At 39.7% G+C, this 22,031-nt stretch overlaps 1 protein-coding gene across 3 annotated transcripts in view; it reads left to right on the forward strand.

The window, feature by feature from the left end:
* Positions 1 to 22,031, forward strand: part of WDR33 (WD repeat domain 33) — a 52,815-nt gene that overhangs the window by 2,107 nt on the left and 28,677 nt on the right. For all 3 annotated transcript variants that reach the window (XR_014565044.1, XM_083741679.1, XM_083741678.1), the window contains exons 2-7: positions 10,898 to 11,123; positions 12,211 to 12,279; positions 13,052 to 13,156; positions 13,660 to 13,755; positions 14,200 to 14,351; positions 16,060 to 16,157. Coding sequence is in view for 2 of the 3 variants with exons in the window: in XM_083741679.1 (XP_083597805.1) it covers positions 10,920 to 11,123; positions 12,211 to 12,279; positions 13,052 to 13,156; positions 13,660 to 13,755; positions 14,200 to 14,351; positions 16,060 to 16,157 (724 nt within the window). In the remaining variant the exon portion in view is untranslated. The remainder of the gene's footprint in view (positions 1 to 10,897; positions 11,124 to 12,210; positions 12,280 to 13,051; positions 13,157 to 13,659; positions 13,756 to 14,199; positions 14,352 to 16,059; positions 16,158 to 22,031) is intronic.

A 22,031-nucleotide genomic window follows, 5' to 3' on the forward strand; every position in this document is an offset into this window, starting at 1 on the left:
AGTTGGTACACTTACTGAGCAATCCTAACTAGGCATATATGTAAGGATTTCCAGGAAACAGACACGCTGATGTATATATTATGTAAGTTGAATTGCACCCTAACTGCTGCTGGCCATGGTGGCACAGCCAGAGTTTGGGTGTCCAGTATAAACCTTCATTTTCTGACCTTTCCTTGCCTCTAGTAATTACAGTTGCATTTTTGGTGGTATAAATTAAAGCAAATTCTGTGCATGGGACAAATGAATGAATGAAATTAGGGCACCATGTAACTTTTTTATCTCTCTGTTCAAGATATCCATCCGCACCCTTAACATACACTATTTTGTCCTTTAATTCTGCTAGCTTATTTTGCCTCAATAGGGCTCTCCCTTTGCCAGAGTTAGTAGATATGCCAGAGTAAGTAATGTGCACTGGCCAAAGTGTGCAGTCAGCAAGTGGAGAGTTATGTCTTATCCCAATCTCTCCCACCTGGTGTATCTGGGGGTTAGGATTGCACATTTAAATTTTGACATGTTGAAATATTCACTTTGTCAAACAAGCTTTTTGGCCCTATTTGATTCTTTATTCTTTATTCTGATTTTATATAATATGGACTCTTTTTGACTGCCATTGAGACTTGTATAAAACAATTGTTGTGTACTGGTATTTTATGTACCTTTATACTATATCACTGCATATTTGAAACTACATTATTTCTGCACTTAAACGTTGTATTTAAATTTATATTATCTTAAAACTATGATGAATACCATCACATTGCATGTTCTCTTTAGTTATCCATATGTAAAAAAAAAAAGCAGGAGTATCAATACTATCCACTTGAATCAAACTTGCTCTATAATTTTTTTAAATTACAAGTCTGCTGCTCATTAAGTTATGCCTTCACTTTACTGAAATATTCTGACAATGCCAGGCAAACCCAGTAGTGACTTTCTGCTCACAGAGGCTTGCTTTCTATGAATGGAAGGAATTTTGGTCCCACAGAGATTTTCGTAATGGGAGAAGTGATTTTTGATAGTTCTCCTTTCCCGCCTTCAGTGCCCTTTCAACTGTTCCAGAGGGATCTCCAACCCTCTTGAATATATTTGAATGGGGAATTGGCAAAAAGTTCTTACCCACCCCTTCTTCAGTCAGTGGATGATGGGAGCACCCTTCCTGTGTCCAGAACTGGATCTAACCTGCTGGTTTGCCTCACAGACAGTTCCTCTCTGCTTTATGGAGGAAAAAACCATGCATATATTTACTCAAACTAATAATAATAATATTTACAGAATATCTAAAAACATCATAAAAGCAACATCATCAAATAAAACCCTGATACAGGAATGCCTTCAGGTGTCTTCTAAAAGTTGTGTAAGTCTTTAAAAAAAAGGAATATTGTTTATTTAAGTTGTGTAATTCTTTATCTCCTTGACATCTGAAGGGAGGGCATTCCACCGGGAGGGTACCACTACCGAGAAGGCCCTCTGCCTGGTTCCCTGTAACTTCGCTTCTCGCAGTGAGGGAGCTAGCGGAAGACCCTCAAAGGAGAACCTCAGTGTCCAGACTAAGGGATGGGGGTGGAGATGCTCCTTCAGGTATACTGGGCCGAGGCCATTTAGGTTGCCACATGCTCTGTTACTGAGAACTTTGCCAGTTGGAGTGCTGCTGTTCCTGACTGATTTCAATATGTCTTCTGTTTGGAAGTCCCTTACCAATGGTTTGCTCCACTCTTCACCCCATCCTGCATCAGAATGCAGAAGGAGTTGAGGGTGATTCAGGGTATACCATTGTATGGTCCGGAAGATGTCTAACTTTTTTCTCTATTTTCTGTTGTGGTCTTGTGGGTCACCTCAAGGCACACAGGAGATCAGAGTCATTGTTTATTTTAAATAGAATTACTTGAAGATCCAATTAATTGCAGAATTAATTTATTATAAGAACAATGTCTTTAAGACTATAATCTTAGCAAAAAAAATTAGAAAGGCCCAACTAATTAGATGAGGAATCAAATTTAGCAGATGCATATTACAGTTTTGAAATATGTCTCACAGTTTCATCATTTCCCTGAAAATAAGATTTGGTGTGACTTCTTAAGTAGTTGTCTTCAACAGTGTATTGAGACACTGTGGAGTGAGGTGATTGTTGTACTAGGTTTGAGAAGATCCAGTTTCCAATCCCTGCTAAGCCATAAAGCATTCTAGACCAGTCACTATAACTGAAGACCAATCTACCTCACAGAGTTGTTGTGAGGATAACATGAAACTATAGAAACCATCTACCCTGCCTTGATATTCTTGGAGGAAAAGTTGGATATAGATTTAGTGAATAATATAGTTGTTGTGTGGAATAGGAAAAATGTAATTGGGCCACAGTAGCTAGCCATGTAAATCAGTATGCCCATCTGTAGTTTGACTTGGGCATGTAGTAATTGATACTTATATTAAATTCCAGGATCTAAACGTTTTAAATAAAAACACATTACAACAAATTTCTCTCAATAGGGCCAGTTACTTGAATTATGGCTTTGCAAAAAAGCTGGCTTTCTAGCAGTCTTCAAGGAGCCTGCTCCAGAGTAAGAAAGAAGCCCTGGGAGTTGCAGTCTGTAGAGATTTAAAACCAGTTTGCTTCTAATTGTAAACAGTTAGTGTCTGGGGGAAATGCCTGGCTTTCTGAAGTTAGATGGGATTCATTATCTTCCACCTCGTTCTACAAATATTTTGGAGAGCTTCATAATTAAGTTACCTTCTGCACTCTGGAGAGGTTATATGAGGGCACATACATTGTTCTTAAGACATGCAGGGTTTATAATAAGAAAATGACAAAATTCAAATTGTCTGCAGAACAGTTCATTGAAGAATAAAATGGGATATTTCACTTCGGACATTTGTCTGCATAAAATTCAGGTCTATTTCTATTTAAAGAAAGTGATTGCACATGAAGAATAGATATTAATACGCGGGTATCCTGACTAGCAGCACAACCCTAATCATACCTATTCAGAAGTAAGTCCTATTGAATTTAATGGGGTTTACTCTCAGGTAAGTAGGGTTAAGATTGCAGCCTAAGCAACAAGTGCTAGGATTTAGAAATATGTTGAACTTGCTCAGGTGCAGATACCAGGTGTGTTAAACTATGCCATGTACACTTAAAGTCAGATTTCAGTGGTACAACATCCCACACTTAACCCCTAAAATGGGACTTCTCTCAAGCAGGAAATGTGAAACATAATATTCATCGGTGGACTAGCTTATGTGCAATCGAATTACTGATTACCGTATTTTTCGCACAATAGGACGCACCTTGTTTTAGAGGGGGGAGAACAAGAAAAAAAAATTCTCCCCCTCTCTGCCCAGCGCCCCTTCAGCGAAGCTGCAGGAGGTGCTGCGCAGAGAGGGGGAGAACTTTCCCCCTCTTGTTTTCCCGCTCTAAAACAAGGTGCCGTTTAAGGTGCGTTCAGGCGGCTACCTTGGAAGCCTGGAGAGCGAGAGGGGTCGGTGTGCACTGACCCCTCTTGCTCTCCAGGCTTCAGGTTCCTTTCGACCTGCTCTTTTGGGCTGGCGGGGGGGAGCCCACCACCAGCCCCAAAGAGCAGGTCAGGGAGCAGCGGAAAGGCGCAGCGGAGAGGCTCATGCCATAGCCGCGCGTCACCTCTCTAGCCGGGAGAGGGTCGCGGGGCTATGGCTTCTTTAGCCCCGCGCGCGCTCCCCCGGCTGGGGAGGTGACACGCGGCTATAGAGGCTCCTGCCATAGCCGCGCGTCACCTCTCCAGCCAGGAGAGGGTCGCGGGGCTATGGCTTCTTTAGGCTCCTGCCATAGCTGCGCGTCACCTCTCCAGCCGGGAGAGGGTTGCAGGGTGCTTCTTTAGCCCCACGCACGCTCTCTGGGCTAGAGCGGTGACGCGCGGCTATAGAGGCTCCTGCCATAGCCGCGCGTCACCTCTCCAGCCGGGAGAGGGTTGCGGGGCTATGGCGTCTTCGCTCCATAGGACGCACACACATTTCCCTTTCATTTTTGAAGGGGAAAAAGTGTGTCCTATAGAGCGAAAAATACGGTAATCTGTTGCAGAGAATCTATTCGAATCTGCAATGTTTTTACTAGTAATATTCGTTATAATCCATCAATATTCATTTATAGCAGGATGCTAGAACCATGGCTTGTATAAGTGTCCAGAGGCAAATTAGTGTCCTAAGGTCATTGTTCAGTGTCTTTATAAACTATTTGGACAAAGGAATTGAGAGGATACTTGTCAAATTTGCAGATGACACCAAACTAGGAAGCATAGCTAATGCCACAGAAGACAGAATCAGGATTCAGGATCACCTTATCAAATTGGAGAACCGGGCCCAGACTAACAGAATGAAATTCACTAGGGGCCAATGTAAGGTTCTAAAGTTAGGTAGGAATAATCAGATAACACAAATATCAGATGGGCACATGGCTTACCAGTAGCACATGTGAAAAGGATCTAGGGGTCTTAGTAGACAACAAACTTAACATGTGTCAATAGTGCGATGCAGCAGAAAAAAGCAAATGCTATTCTAGGCTTACCAACAGAAATATAATGTCCAGGACAAGGGAAGTAATAGATCACTCTATTCTCACACCTGGAATACTGTGTCCAGTTCTGGGCACCAAAATTTAAGTAGTATATTGGCAAGCTAGAACGTTTGTAGAAGAGGGTAACCAAGATGACTCGGGGTTTGGAAACCAAGCCTTATGAGTGAGAGCTGAGGGAGTTCCAAGGAACCTGAAAAGGAGGAGCCTAAGAGGAGACATGATAGCCACCTTCAAATATCTATAGGGGTATCTCATGGAAGATGGAGCAAGCTTGTACTCGAGCTAATGGATTCAAGTTACAAGAAAGATTCTGTCTAAACATCAGAAAGAGCTTTGTGACAGTAAGAGCAGTTTCACAGTGGAACAGATTCCCTTGGGAGGTGGTGGACTTTCTTTCCTTGAATGTTTTTAAGCAGTGGTTGGATGACCGTCTGCCACGAATGTTGTAGCTGAAATTCCTGCATTGCAGGGGTTGGACTAGATGACCCTCGGGATTTCTTCTAGCTCTACAATTTTATGATTCCATGATTCAAAGGAACAATTCTGTGTACTTTTGCTATAATCTTACTATCTATTTGGCGCTACAAATGTGAGGTCCAAGCACCTCCTTTCTTCTCATTTTTGAATTTACTTATTTCTGGTTCTCTAAGAGCCAACAAAGCATCTTAAAAGGAAAACATACTGTGCTATATTCGTTCTGTTCTGGAGCCCCATTCGCATCCTGAAGCGAACGCAATCTGTGACTGCGCGGGTTGCGATTCGCCGCTTCCGCGCATGCACGTGACATCATTTTGACCGTCTGTGCATGTGCGAGCGGCGAAACCTGGAAGTAACGCGTTCCATTACTTCTGGGTCGCCGCGGAGCACAACCCGAAAGCGCTCAACCTGAAGCAACTTCAACCCTAGGTATGACTGTATGCACCTTTCACACAGGTGTTTTTGTGCCCTTGCTGATGCAATTCCAGAATTGATGTTGGTAACACTGGTTTTTTGGAAAATTTTCTGGTGTTCTAAATATATTAGAGTCTGAGTTAGCTTATTTATACAGTACATGGTATAATAATTTTGTTAATTACCTATTCATATATTTAGTAAGCATAACTAAAAAGAAAGTCTGATTTTATGTGCTATATAAATATATCAAAAAAATCAATTTGCCAAAAATATTTTAACTGAAAATGCACAATCTTATTTGAAATTTATATTTAAACAAATCCAAAACTTTAGTTGGAAATTATTTTTACTGTAACAGTTATAAATATTCCCCAGAATGGAAACTCTGTAGTACAGTGGAACTGTTCGACTTCCAAAACATTCGAAAACCGATGATCAAGGGGTGGTCAGCAAAATCCATTGAAAAAATGGATAAACATGCATTGGAAGCCGTTCAACGAAAACATTCACTTCCGGGTTGTTGATGTTCAGGTTCTGAATTGTTCATCGATGGAGACGTTCAAGAACTGAGATTCCACTATATATACCATAGTTACTTTAATGCACCATCAAATCTAATGCGCACCTCAATTTTCAGAACCTTGCAACCAAAGAAGTATTTGCTGGTGAATGTAAATGTGCCATTGAATCTAATGCACACTTTAATTTTTGCAACGTTATTTGGCCAAAAAAGGTGAGCATTAGATTTGAGTAAATACGGTACTTCCTTATATTGATTACAGTTTGGGGGGGAAATAAGGCACAGGAAACTTATTATACTAATTTCAACATACTTAAAAAAACTACTTCATCTTCATATTTGACTCTTAAAGCTAGTCATCTGAAAAAGTTATTTAAAACTTTGAAACTGCCCAATTTTCCTATATCAGACATTGCTTGAAATAGAAAAATCTCTTTAGGATTTTTTACATTACACACAATTTTATGTGGGAACTTTGGTGGTAGAGAAGGAAAAACTAAGTAGCAGTAACCTGAGTAGTGAAAGAGGAGATCACTAGTCACCTCTGCTTAATTCTTTGTTTCAGATGAGTGTGATTGGTTGGTCTGCACTTAATGCAGGTAATGTTATGTAAGGCTGTTTAACAATCATTTCTGTACTGAGTTTGTAGGCTGTAGAAAGCCAGTTCTAATACTAGTGTTACATGGTTTCCAGCTTCATTGAGATGTAAAGTCTGTGTGAGCAGCTTGTACACATTGCTCCATCCCTTTGGATACTCTACCACCAAAAATGAATGCAAATAATAATAATTTGTTATTTTATAAAAAGTAAATGATATATATAAAGCAAATACATAAGGTGTTTCTTCCCCCAAAAAACCAGATTGCCTAACAAAGTTTTCAAAAATCTACAAAAAAATCTTTTACAAAAAAGACTTTTTTTTTTACTTGTGTGTTGGCACTTTCAGCTTGCAATCACAACAGTGTTGTGCAGAAGAAAATTTGTCACTACTACATTTTCCATTGACAAAGACTTGTATAAAAAAGTATTGTTGCAAAAAACGAAATAAATCCATAGCATAATGAATGAATGAATGATTAATTTTTGTAAAGAAATGGTCCCTAGGAAGTATGTATGTGGTTGGCCTGGGTGACATATTGATACATCACCCAGGACCAATTTGAGGGCCAGAGTGTGATGGTGCCTTCACCCGGTGGTATATCAGAGGTGAAACTACCACTGTTCCTGAGGTTTCACTGGCAATGTACCATTGGGTGAAGGTGCCATCACGCGCTGGCCCTCAAACCGAGGGAGGACTAAGCCATGAGGTACCTTGGCATGCCAGACATTGGTGGTAGAGGGAGTCCCTTCACTGCCAGAATGCGGAGGAACAAGCTCCATCATGGCTTAGCATGTCATCTGAACCGAGGCTTATGCTTATCCTGTGTTTGAAGTAACCACAAGCTGTAACCTCCTGGTGTGATATTTATGCAACATATCTACAATGGAAAACACTATAAGGCAGTGGTGGCCAAACTTGGCCCTCCAGCTGTTTTTGGACTACAACTCCCATCATCCCTAGCTAACAGGACCAGTGGTCAGGGATGATTGGAATTGTAGTCCCAAAACAGCTGGAGGGCCAAGTTTGGCTACCACTGCTATAAGGAGTTTCCTATGTTCCTAACACAGTGCACTTTTTATCATTTATAAACTGAACAAACTAAATGAAATCTCAGTTTATAAAGAACAACATAATATTTATAGGAAGATAGTACTACTGGTACTTAGTGTTCATCATTTATATAAAACTTTTAATTTTATAACATACTCTGTAATCTCTATTGACACATTCACAACAGCTCTGAGCAGGACACTTGTTTCTTTGCTACAGATTGGAAACTGGGGAAGATTATTGTCAGGGAACTGCCATCAGCTCAGAGGCGAGAGATAGAGGGAGGAGGAGTTGTGTTACAGGGAGCCCCCGAAAATCTTGTGAAGCAGTTCCTCTTCCGTGGAGGAGGAAAGCCCAACCTCCCGTGGAGAAGAGGTGCAAGAGGCAGAGGATGCTAGAGAGAGCCTTAACACTGTGCCTGAGCAAGCCGGAGAGGGAAGCACACCCCTGCCATCCCCGGTCATGCACAGTAGTTTGAGGCGCAGGGAGGGGCGGAAAAGGCGCGGGGTGATGAAACTTATATGTTGGGGGAGGTGAAAAAAAGATCGCTCCTGGATTCTGCTAGCAATTGAGCGAGACATGAACTTATGACGCTCTTCACTGTAAATAGTTTGCACCAAAATAAAGCCTGTAAAAGACAGGTCGGAGTCCTGCCTGGTTACTCTCGAGCAACCACAAGAGCATCTGACAATTATCTTCCATGATGAAGGTAAAGCTTGAACCCAGACAAGGCCTTTGGTATGCCCACTGGCTTCTTAATCTATGTAAGCTATATTTTAGCTAAACAAGTAGCCTCTTGCAGGTCTTTTACATGACATCAAAGTTGTTGAAATTTGACACCTGAATTTTCAAGCAGAAATACAGCAGATGACTAATTTGGAAGTTAAGCATTTTAACACTGTTGTATTGCAACAGATGGTTAAACGGTTTCATATACATAATAACTGCAAAATTATTTCACTCTAGCCTGTTTCTTGAATCTTGTAAATTCTGTAATTATAAGCTGTTTAGAACAAAGATGGGAAATGATACTTGTACGTACTAAATAACTGGAATCATCATTTTTTATAGTTTGGTTGCAAAAGTAGTCTAGACCCTTTTGTTTAGAAATGGCTTGCTATTGATATTATTGGGGTGACCCAGAAGTTTAGTTTTCTTACTTATTTTTTCTTACCAGTTTTCTTTCAAACATACACCTTACATTTGCTCCCTGAAGGTAAAATAAAGGTGGCTGTCACAAAATATTCTAGAGAAATGCCATTTTGATTTTGTTGGTGGTTCTAAAGAGGGTGTCATTGTCCCCATATGGCCTTTATATATACAGATTAGGCAGCATGGATGCATTCCTGTGCCAGACTATGAGACAGGGGGAAAGTTAAGTGTGTCCTGACAACCTTTACTAGCAGCTGCTTTACTTACCGCGCTGTAAGGGAAGGGGAAGGAGCTGAACTGGTATGTACGAGTCACTAGATGCAGCCCTTATAGGATTCAAGCACTCTGACCAGGCAGTTGTAGCTGGCTCCTTCCTCCTCAGTCCTCTTCCAGATACAGTGTGTCATAGGATCTAATACCATCGTTTGCTACCTCTATCTTCCAAGAGGCATTACAGTGGTACCTCGGGTTACAGACGCTTCAGGTCACAGACTCTGCTAACCCAGAAATATTACCTCGGGTTAAGAACTTTGCTTCAGGATGAGAACAGAAATTGCACGGCGGCAGCGGAAGGCCCCATTAGCTAGAGTGGTACCTCAGGTTAAGAACAGTTTCAGGTTAAGAACGGATCTCCAGAACGAATTAAATTCTTAACCCAAGGTACCACTGTATCAGAGTACGAGGACATGTTCCAGCCATGCAACAACACTTAGATGTGATACGGCGCCAGTGAGGCGGGTGGCCTTGGGAGAGCTCAAAGGCCAGAGAGAGAGGCCAAAGAGCTGCATTTGGCTCTGAAGCCTGAGGTTTCCCACGACTGGGCTAGATAACGTCCTGTATTTTCTTAGGAGAAAGATAAAAGGCCAGACTGATGAAACCATTTTTCATATGTATTTTTATTGATTTAAATTTGTATTCCAGTTCTTCACTGAAGTCCTTGAAGTGGCTTATAACATCCACAGTTCTGTTAAAAGCCTTACAGTGTAATAAGCATAAAAAATAAGTTAATCCAAGAGAAATGAGTTTGAGTGGGGGAGAAAAGACATTAGAAAACAGGAATACCGAGCAGAATGAAAATGTTTTTGTTTAAAAATAAAAAATCCTGCCACACGTAGAATATGTTAATTTGGAAGGGAGCTGTAGAAGGGACTGCTTGGAGCTGTTCAGAAGTAGGTGTATAATGGGACCTTTGCCTGCAGCCTCATCCCCTGAGTTCTCTCTTAAAGTGCAGCTAGTGCTGCTGTGATGGGGAAGGTGACATCATAGCTGAACCCAGGAGCTTGTAGTGATGGTGTATTTGCCTGCCTGCCTGCCTCCAACAGAAACATTTTAAATTAGAAAAAATAGCCTTAATTTAACACTGACAATTGTTTAACAAACAATAAATGAGCTTTCACTTTACAAGTGGAGTGTAAGAAAATTCATACGTTGTCCTTCTCAAAAATCGAAGTCAATATTTGTCTTTGGTTGTAGCTAAATACTTATTTAATATAGTATTAGTAACTTGTGCATTGCCACCTACAAGGTAATTACTGTGTTACTTTGCTTCTGTGGTGTGTGAGATCAGTTACTAATCGTTTTAATTGACTCACAAGGGAGTACAAACCTATTCTGGGAAGCCATATCCTGTTTTCAGTATTGCATTTTACATTAGTTGTACAATAGGAGGCCCTATTGATTGTTCCACCACTCTCAGAAGCTGGGGGATAAGAGTGGGAGAGGACATTCTCTATAGCAACCCCTAAGTTGCGGAACTCCCTCCCTGCATGGATGTGTCTGGCATCTTCTTTATATAGCATTTGCAAATGCTGAAGACACACCTCTTTACCCAGACTTTGGATAGCTGATATGTATATTTTTAGGTCCCACCTTATTTCTGTGATTGTAAGTTGTTTTAACTGTTTTTACTTTTGCGTTTTAGTTGTTGTAACAGCTCTGGGGCCTAAGGTGAAGGGTGGATTGATGATGATGGATGGATGAAATATTTTTTTCATAAGTTTTAAATTTCCTATTAATGATGGGCTAATGTTGCACATGTTAAAAAGCTGCCTTGTTTATGTTAGAAATTCTAGTACTATTCAGATTTCTTATATCTTGGCATTCCTAGCTGAAACCTTCATTTTTAATTGCTTTATTTTAGATCTTCCAAAGCAAAAGACACCATGGCTACAGAGATTGGATCACCGCCGCGGTTTTTCCATATGCCAAGGTTTCAACACCAGGCTCCTCGACAACTGTTCTATAAGAGACCTGATTTTGCTCAGCAACAGGCAATGCAGCAGCTCACTTTTGATGGAAAACGTATGAGAAAAGCTGTGAACCGAAAAACTATAGACTATAATCCTTCTGTAATCAAGTATTTGGAGGTAGGTTCAGATCCTGTTGTACCTGCAATTGTTACAAAATATTTTCCCTTAAAAGACAAAATAAACAAAGAATTACTAAGCATGAATTTCTAGTTAGTAGACATTTTGCCAAATATTTTGTGAAAAATAGCTTAAAATGTTGAGAGTAGCTATGGAAAAGGAGGGATTCTGTTCCCAAGTCTGAACCATTTCTCACTATGCACTTAAACATTTCACACCAAAAATGCCCTAGAAAGAGGGCAAAAATTATACTTATTGTCAGCCCTCAGAAGACTAATAGAAACACCAGTTCATCTTTCATTTCAGGTATGTGAAACCTAGGGAAACGGTAACACTTAGAACTGTTGTTTACTTTTCCTGCTAGTGAGAGGTTACTTTCCTGCCCTCACTAATGAACGTTTAAGACTCAAGCACTAAGCTTTAACTGGTCTGATCTCTTTAGAGCACAGGTGTCTTAACCTGTGAGCCTTCAGATGTTGCCAGATTACAGCTTCCATCATCCTTGACCTTGGTGGTTGGCCTTGGGAGTTGGAATCCAACATATATATTGTGTGTCACAGGTTAGCTACTCCTGCCCCAGAACAGAAGTGGATTTAGGGGAGCATGACTAGTTTGCTCACACTGGGCACCAAGCTGACAGGGCACCACAGGAGGTGCTGCAACAATGACAAACAATGGAACACTAGAGGTGGGGGCGCCAAATTTTGGTGTCTCACAGGGCGCCACTGAATTTTTAAAGCCCAAAGTCCACTATTGCCTGGAGAGTGTTTCCCATTCTGAGTGCGATGTGGGATTTTGTTTATCTTGTGGCCTGATTTGAACTGATGCATTTTAGTAGCAAATTTGAAAAGGAAGGGATACTTTTTTTTACTTTGGGACATTGAGTTCAAGTTCTTGAACTGATTTGCACTGATTTGAAGAAGGAAATTGCCTGTTCCTTTTAGAAAATGAAACACGCTGCTTTCCTTTTCCAAAAATAGCACTACCCTGCAGGCGCAGATAGGCAAACATTGCTTCTCATATGGTACAAGCGAGCTAGCATGTTTTAACCAAGAGTATTAATGAAAATGTTTTTTCATCTTTCCAGAACAGAGTATGGCAAAGAGACCAACGGGATATGCGGGCAATTCAGCCCGATGGAGGGTATTATAATGATGTAAGTACACATGTTTATTTATCCCCTGGACAGTAAAACATTTTTCTTCTTCCTGAAAGACTGAAAAATTGGTTTAAGCTGTAATTCTCTATTTGAGTGTGGGGGAAGTGAATAACAACATTAATTGTACTATAGAAACTTGATTTTACAAGTGGGTTTGAAAGAAGATTAATTCATTTAGTCACATTCTAGTACAGTGGTATCTCGGGTTAAGTAATTATTTCCGGAGGTCCGTTCTTAACCTGAGGCACCACTTTAGCTAATGGGGCCTCCTGCTGCTGCCGTGCCGCCGGAGCACGATTTCTGTTCTCATCCTGAAGCAAAGTTCTTAATCCGAGGTACTATTTCTGGGTTAGCAGAGTCTCTAACCTGAAGTGTATGTAACCTGAAGCGTATGTAACCCGAGGTACCACTGTATGATGATCCTGCTAAAGCTTTAGACATGGATTCAAAGATCCTATTACGTGAGCAGAAGGCACTTTGGCTCTGTGTGTATGTGTGAGAGAGGACTGCATAGGAGGACTGCTTCCTTCGTTTTTATCGAAGCAGAAGTGCCTTCTGTTCTCATGGTGGGATTTCTGGATCCAAGCCATATTGTAATATATTTCTGAAGATCAGAATGATGTTAGGTATGCTTTTGTAGTGTCTCCACAAAATTGAGATTCTTTGGCTTACTCATTCAAGAACATAAGCTTGCAAACAATTTTTTAAAAGACTGTTTCCACGTATTAAGTACCAAGAATAACTTTTAACATTTTTTCCTCTCTTTTAGCTGGTCCCTCCTATAGGAATGTTGAACAATCCTATGAATGCTGTAACAACAAAATTTGTTAGGACATCTACCAATAAAGTAAAATGTCCAGTATTTGTTGTTAGGGTAAGTATAGTGTTACACTTCATGGCACAGTGATAAATTGCTAAGAATATAGCATGCCAGTAGTAGCTGCTTTATGGATTTTTTTAGTTCTGTTTTTGTTTTAATCAGTGGTATAATTCTGTTGTTTATCTTTTGTTGTCTGTTGGCGTGTACTACATTGTGATTTATAGATACAATAGATACTACTACTACTTCTAATGTTAATAATAATAACTTTTCAGAACGGATATTTTTTATGGGACACAGTGATAGTGCAAAGTATTTTTGTTAGAAATGGACAGATTATTCATCCAACAGTATTCAAGCACTGAAAGCAGGGCATGGGGCAACAAATAAATACCAGAATGTGGGATTGAGGGGTGTACAGACAGTGTGTAAGTGAACCCAATACAAGCAGTGCTGCAGAACTGCACACTACATGTTGTCTCCTCCTTGTGATAGACTCTGCTATAATGTCAGGGCAACAATTTGTGTTCTAATACATCTTAATTCTTGTCTTCCAGTGGACTCCAGAAGGGAGGCGCTTAGTTACTGGGGCTTCTAGTGGAGAGTTCACCTTATGGAATGGGCTTACTTTCAACTTTGAAACAATATTACAGGTAAATCACTATCAAAGCTGTCTTGATCAGTATTTCTTTCAGTAATCTGCTTTCTTGCCACTGTAAACAGATGGAGAGTCAGCACCGTTTTGAGATTTTTGCTTCTTGCCTTTGGCTATTGAGATTTTGATTGATTAATTTAAGTCTTAGCATTTTTGTCATTCTCTGATATGAGAGACATTTCCATTACATTGGTGGGGGGGGGGAATCAAATTTGTAGACAAAATACAGACTCATTACTAAGTAATACTTACTATAACGCTGCTGAAGCTTTGATAACAGTCCTCATAAAATGAATGTATGGATCTATATATACGGCATTGTCTTCATTCTTATATCTACCTAAATTGAAATTAGAAAAAATTGTATTAAAAGAAAAGTGATGGTGCATGATATCATTTGAGTATGCTCAGTAGAGGTCTTCCTTTATTTTTGACTTTGTAGGCTCATGACAGTCCAGTGAGAGCTATGACTTGGTCACATAATGACATGTGGATGTTGACAGCAGACCATGGGGGATATGTGAAATATTGGCAGTCGAACATGAACAACGTCAAGATGTTCCAGGCACATAAGGAGGCGATTAGAGAGGCCAGGTTTATACACAATATACCATTTTCTGTAGTTCCTATTTCCATGATTAGACTGTTCTCTAAGTGTATTCTGGGTGCAGATATGCATGGGTATTGTCAGATTCTGGGAAATGTTTTGCACCACATAAACATATTTTCTTTTGTTTCCACAATTTCACTGATTTGCTGGCATATCTCTGAAATAGTGTTGTCCCGGTATCTGCCTCTGCAATATGTTAGAGATGTGTTTGTCTGCTGCATTTTGCACTGGTATTGGTTTCTTTTTATATATGATCACAATGTGTATCAGTTACTCTCTTTTTATGCTCACTTGTGTACGATGACAATTTCATTCCAAATAAAGAATTCAGTATTTAATAATATAATTGAATAAAATATAATCCAGAAATAAAGCAGCTGCATAGTTCTCACAACATAAAAGAGCTAAATAAAGTGAAGAACTGCTTGACTTGGTGAGTCCAAGATTTACAGTAGCATGTAGGACCCACACCAATTTCCACATCCAGGTTATGATTAATATTGAATGGGTTATTCAAGTTTGGAATCTAAAGCTGACAAGGCAACTTTAGGACATCTACCTGGTTCAGTGTCAAGTGTTCCAATTGTGCAAATGTATGCTCAGTATAACAAGTGAACTGAGATTTCCTTGCTGAGATGCATGTGAAGAATGCTTACAGTCTTTAGCAAATAATGCAAGTGGAATAAATCTTACTCATTTAAAGTGTGTCTGAAGAGCTGAAGAGGAAACTAGACCTACCTCAAAAGTTTTGGTGCTGTCCATTGGAGAAGAAGATTCATTACCACAGAAGCACTTTCTGCTGAATTTATCATTTTTCCGTTTGATTCAGGATTTCCTGGCAAAGTTTAACAATATGTCACCTCATAGGTGTGTGCTATTGTATCTGTGAAGTGGATTTCTCCAAACAAAAAGATTATCTCATATATAAAACGTTCCAGCAATTTCAGGGGGAATGACTGTTTGAATAATCTCAACAAGAGCATTACTTGATTCTTCACTGCATCACAAAGGATGCGGCTCCCCATCTGTAACTGATGATGGTCCAACCAAATGCCTAACATAGCTCAATAAGAAACTGATGCCTGGCTCTCCACAATTTACAACAAGCTTTTCAAGTTCTGAAGCATATTCTGTGACTCTAATGTTTCACTGGAGTGGCAAATCTCTTCTCAGTAACTTTTTCTGCCTATATAGGCCATATGATATGTTTCTATTCTTATTTTTAGTAAGCAAATACTTTTACCTGTCTTCCCCCACCCCCTTGTATTTTGAAATGTTATCTGTGGATGAAGAAATAAGCTTAGTATTAACACTCTTGGGATTGCCTATTTCCACCCTTCTTTCAAAAGCATGGAATGCATGCTTTTGTCAGTTTCACATTTTATACAGATGATGCAGAGAATTGCAAATCTATTCAGCTGTGGGTGGAACAGTGCAAAGTGTAAGTTCCCCTTTGGTTGGGGAACAAAATGCAGGAAAAGTGCTTTTGCTGCATCAAAGTACAAAGCTGAGCTCTCAGTTATGCAAACGGACTCAATTATGTCAACGGATTGAAGTATATTTTTCCAGGCACAATATGTTCCAATTTCTCCATCAGTGTATTAACACCTTAGCTAAATTTTGCCCTGTCTGAGAAGTTTAGATATGTTAAATGCTGACTTCTTTCCCCTGCTGTGTGTCTTCATGTAACAGTTTCTCACCCACGGATAATAAATTTGCTACATGCTCTGATGACGGCACTGTTAGAATCTGGGACTTTCTACGTTGCCATGAGGAGAGAATTCTTCGAGGTATGTGTACCAGAAAGTACTGATTGAGATATATGAATAGAGGGAAATTATTTGTAGTTGCCTACATAAGGACTATACAAAAACCTCCAGTTCCAGCACCCCATCCTTAATAATTCAATCAGTTGTATCACAAGGTTTACAAACCTATTAGTTACTGTTTATGATCTGTTTAAATTGCTTTAACATTGGAGCATTGTGTACTATGATTATTCCCTACTCCTAGGACTGTTGAAACATCTGTGTAGGAAAGCAAGCTGAATGTCCAGTTTCATGTGCCCATTTCTGTATATAACAACTGTAATGAGTTATACCAGAAACACTTTCTCAAGAAGAAGGGGTATTTTCCCTCAAAAACGTAACTTGTTGATGCTATCCATTTTCATGTGCCTGTATCAGACTGTGCCACCTTATGGAAAGTGCAGCTTTTCATCAAGTAAATGCCATATAAGCACAGCATCCTTGGAATTCCCTGACTTCCCACATGGTGTGGACACTACAAAGTTTTAGGGAATGAATTACTGTTTCTAACTAATAGCATAAAGTTAGGTAAAATACATCTTTTATTGAGAAGAAATAAAGTTGTCAACATATTCATAGACTTATTTATTTGACAAGATTTATATACTGCTTAATTAACAAAAACCTCTTAAGTGGTTTACATTACAAAAATTTGAAATATATACTAGACAGCGAGGAACAGGGATTGTAGCAACACTGCTTTCATTTTCATTATATCACATGGTATTTTAGTATTCATTCATTTTGTAGGAAAATTTACCTAGTAATTCTTTTAGCTTTGTAGCCTGACTTGATGTCAATACAGAAAATAAATAGCAAACATTCAGAGACTATTACACTTTAGGAAGTAAAGAGTTTGTGGTTTGGTTTTGTGTTTGACTTTGGATGCATAATTACCTAATAGTTTAACTCTGAAGAAATCCTGAACTCTAAACTTTTATTTTGGGCTTCAGTAAAGTTCTCCTGTATTACTTTAGGAAATAGAAATCATTCATGAGAAACATTTCTTCAGAATTATATCTGAAACAGCCTTCCTCCAGTTTCTTAAGTTTTCATAATTGTCAGATAATATACACACACAGGATACAATCCATACATTGAGCTCTGTCTCCCTTTTTGTAGGCCATGCATATACTACCTCTATTTGAAATACAAAAGTGGAAGCAAAAGAAATAAACATGCTAAATTTACAATGCTGCCAAACATTACTTTTGTTCTTAAAAACTTTAGGGCAGTAGACAGAGAAGCATATGCAGATGTACTTCCTCCCTTATCTTCTTAGAGCCTGATACTGGGTTCATTCTGCTACAAAATAACTTGTAAAAATGATACCTTACAATCTAATTCTATGCATGTTTTCACAGAAGTAAATTCAACTGAGTTCTGTAAGACTTACATAAATGTGTAAACATTTGAGGCTTGAAAGATGCAACTTCATCTTACTCCCCCAGCCATTAGCAACCTCCTGCAGCCTATCCTGCAACCATTTCCAAGCAGATTTGGGGAGAGGGTCTGATGGGTGCAGAGGGAAGGAGAAGGCTGGAAAGCCCTGTTCCATGAACAACAGAAATTAGAATCTAAACTGTTGGAATTTGACATATAAGCTTTATTCTCTCCCCCCACCCCACCTTTAATTTATAAAGGTTTAGGCCCAGTTTTGGCACATAACTGCTTTGGTGGCCCTGTATGATGACCTCTGTCTGAGTTAGGGATGGGTGGCACCACTTTGCAGTGCTTCCGGTCCTACTTGGATGGACATTTCCAGAGGGTGATGCTTGGGGAGTTCTTTTCAGCCCCGTGGAGCCTTCAGTGTGGATTTCTCAGGGTTCTGTTTTATCCCCTGTGCTGTATAACATCTACATGAAACTACTGAGTGGGGCCACCCGGAGTTTTGGAGTATGTTGTCAGCAATATGCTGATGACACACAGTTCTACTTCTCCTTTACATCTGCAGGTATGGCAGTTGTCTTGCCTCAGTAATGGACTGGATGAGAGCCAACAAACTGAAGCTGAATCTAGATAAGGCTGAGGCACTGTTAGTGGGGTGGGGTGGAGGTTTCCCTAGACTGGATGGATGGGAAATTACCTGCTCTTGATGTGGTTACACTTCCTCTGAAGGAGCAGGTACACAGCTTGGGAGTACTTCTGCATCCTTTGCTGTCTCTTGAGTCTCAAGTGGCCTTGGTAGTGCAGAGTGCCTTCCACCATCTTGGGCTAGTGCCCCACCTTCGTCCCTGTCTGGACAGGGATAGCCTGACTACAGTTGTTGAGGCTCTGGTAACCTTTAGGTTAGATTACTGCAATGTATTATACATAGGGCTGCCTCTGAAGACAGTTCAGAAACTTCAACAATTCGGCAACCAGGCTGCTCATCGGGGCAAGACGGTTTGAGCATATTGCACAGATCCTGGCCTAGCTGCCAATTAGTTTCCAGGCCCAGTTCAAGTGCTGGTTTTGACGTATAAAGCCTGAAATGGCTTGGGACTGCAGTACCTCAACAACCACCTCTCCATATGAACCTACCTGGACCCTGTGATAATCACGTGAGGCCCTTTTTCATGTGCCTCCTGCGCAGGAGGTCTGGTGGGTGGCAACACAAGGATGGGCTTTTTCTGCAGTGGCTCCCCATTTGTGGAATGCTTTCCTCAGGACAGGGTTTGCCTGGCACCCTCATTATACACCTTTAGGTACCAGGTGAAAACATTCTACTTCAACTAGGCCTTTGGCTGACTAACGTCCTATTTTAAATGTGCAGGGGGTGGGGGGAAGCAGGGGTTATTGGTTAATTTTGTTCTTTTTTTAATTACATGTTTTTGTCTTGTATTTTTATGCTGTGAACCACCCTGAGATCTACAGATGAAGGGTGGTATACAATTTCAAAATAATAATAATGGCAGTTGATGCAAAGTTCCATCAAATTGTGTTAGACTGTATAGTCTGTGACCCTTTAGGTGTTGGATTTCCAAGTCCCAACTTCAGTCCCATTCAGCATCAGCAGACAGAGATGATGGGACTTGGAGTCCAACAACATACATGGGAGAGGCACAAAGGTTCCTTAGCTACACATAAAATGTTTTTGTTTAAGGAAACTAACTTGGGTCATAAATAGAACAATTTGTGTTTATTAGAGCCTTCTTCATATATGTATGTAATTCCTGCTAAGTAAAAAAAATCCTGCTCCTTCCTACTTGTGAGTAGAAAAGATTGACTTTGATAGAGGTCTTCCTCCATGCTTTTGGTATATAACGCCTTTAAATCAGGGATTTCTAACCTTTTTGGGCTCAGGAACATTTGGAAATATAAGGAACTGTTGTGTGCACCACAGAATACCTGTTTTATAGAAGAAAAACTGACAATGCTCAGAACCCTGCAAAGCTGCCAAACCACACCCCTCCAAACAAATAAGACACAGACAAAAAGTCAGACAGTATCCCCCCAGACAGACAAACCCTCAAACAAAAAGCTTTCCATCACTATCTTTTGAAAATAAAAAATGACGAGGGGCAGGGAAGTTTGGAAGTCCCATAGGGTGTGTCTGAGGGTGACAGCACACACTGTGTTGTGGACTCCAGCTTTAAAAATTGTTCAGAACGTTGATAGGAAACCTTAAATAGGTAACTTTAAGCAACTTCTTCCACCAGCCCCCAAGGCACTGAAAGATGGCATAGTTTTATTTATGCAGGTGTTAAAAGTCAGCTCTCCCTACTTGTTGCTGTCCAGTGGTCCAGAACGTTGGACCACCTTCTTCACTGTCTGGCAAACAAGTAGAAGGAGAATTCTCAGGTAAGCAAATTATGTTTTTAATCAACTATAGATTAAAACTTGTATAGTGAAATCATAAGTATCTTTGTTCAGAAGTGACTCATACTCATTTTACTCCCTATTAAGTTTGTTTGGGATGCAGCCTTAGCATAGATGTTAACAGCCAAACAATCCTACATAGCACAGCTCTACCTAGTTCTATTTGTGTGGACTAAATGACTATCAGGGATGTTGTACTATGATAGACCCAGTCTCCAGAAATCCATCATACTCAGCTAGCTTATAACTCATAAAATTCCTTACTGTACCAGTCTGTTTATATTAAACTATAAATACTGTTTTGGGTGCTCCATATGAATCTGTCAACAAACATGACATTTGATACACCAATAATCTTAGATCACACAATTTAGGTGATACTACCTGCATCATAGAACAAAGAGTTTCTCCTAATCTTCCATGAGATTCCCAACATCTCATTCAGATATACTCTTGAAAATCTGCTTTGTTGAAGTATTGCAATTTAGAACTAAAGTAGGAGATACTGTGGAAGATAAGGCTCAGAGATCTGGGCTGTTACAATAAAACAGAAAGTTTTTCACTTAGGACCAGACAGAAAGCCTCTTTAAGGATAATATCTGTTTATGAAACTGAAGCTTCAAACTAAGCCATCTGTAGTATTTCTATTTCATGATGGGTTTTTTAAAATTACCTTTCTGAAAATTGCCTTGTTTGATCCTCAGCTTTCCCTCTTGACTATTTTTATAAGTAAACTAATTATCAGGTAAAAAGAATTTTGTCCCTTGAAATATTAATAATCATCTAAAATTTTGATTTTTAAAGAATCCTAAATCCATTTTTCTACCAGCTTTGAAAAAGTATAATTATAAAAATAGCATAGAAAAAGCAATTAGTTTGGTCGCATAAGTGATCGTGCTGGTTATGTGAATAGTGATGGATCCTATAAATGCATTCTAGGCCTTTGTACATGCTTGGATGCCCCAAACATATCAAGCAGTGGTGTATCTACTGTATAGAAAACTAAAGCTACTTCGGTTGGCAGATTATTTGTATAACAAATCATATTTTTCTGTTTCCCTATCTCCAATAATTCATTATGGGGAGTTAGTAAATGCATTGCTGCTGATTTAAGGCAATGGGTTTTAAGCTGTGCCCAGAAACCTGTTTTCTCAGAAATTTGTTGAGTTCCTCAGACATTATCAGCCAGGTCCTTTGAAAGATGTCATGCCCACTACTTGTCACTCACCTTTCTCTGCTGTCACTTGTCATTTTATACAAGGCGATGGTGAGACACAGTAGACTTAACCAACATGCTTCATGTATCAAGTATGTTCTCTAAAACACTTTCAAGAATCCTCTACAATGCACAGGGGTTCCTTGGCACATAAGTTGATGTGGAAGGGGTTCCCTGAAACTAGAAAGTTTGAAAGCCAGACTGAAGGGATGTTTAAGGTAGTAGCATCCTCATTGTTACACTAAATGGTACATGCAGGATCTACCTTTGAAGGGTTCATAAATTATACAGGTCATATTGGGTGTGGAATGTTATTTTTATGATAGTGCTCTTCATATGAGTTCACTCGGAGGGATTAAAAAGGTAGAAACAAATGAACTTTTTATAGGCTCATCCAGCCTCCAGCAGATATGAATTCTGAGGTTCTGGCTAATATAGACAGTGTTGCACAACATACGCTTTTCTCCTCCCAGTAGTGTTTGAAATACTCTTGTGTGAATTTTTTGTGTGATTATTGAGCCTGTTAAACTTGGGTTCCCTTCATCTGGAGTATGAAATATACTCCATACATCTAAATAATCTGGATTTGGCATGACTTGATGGGCATTAGTTTGGGCTCAGATCTGTCATTGTATGAATCCATTTAACTAGGTACTGCTTTCCAGGTCAGAAACAGAATGTGTCAACATAGACAACTGATAGCAAATTTGATCACAACAGTCAAATACTGCTAAGAGAAATTTGGGTTGTTGGCTGGTTGGGCACCGAATCTTCCTTTTAGGCTGGAGGGTGTCCTGTGGTCTAAACCACTGAGCCTCTTGGACTTACTGATCAGAAGA

This window comes from Podarcis gaigeae (assembly GCF_964106915.1).
Source record: "Podarcis gaigeae genome assembly, chromosome: 5".
Taxonomy (NCBI): domain Eukaryota; kingdom Metazoa; phylum Chordata; class Lepidosauria; order Squamata; family Lacertidae; genus Podarcis; species Podarcis gaigeae.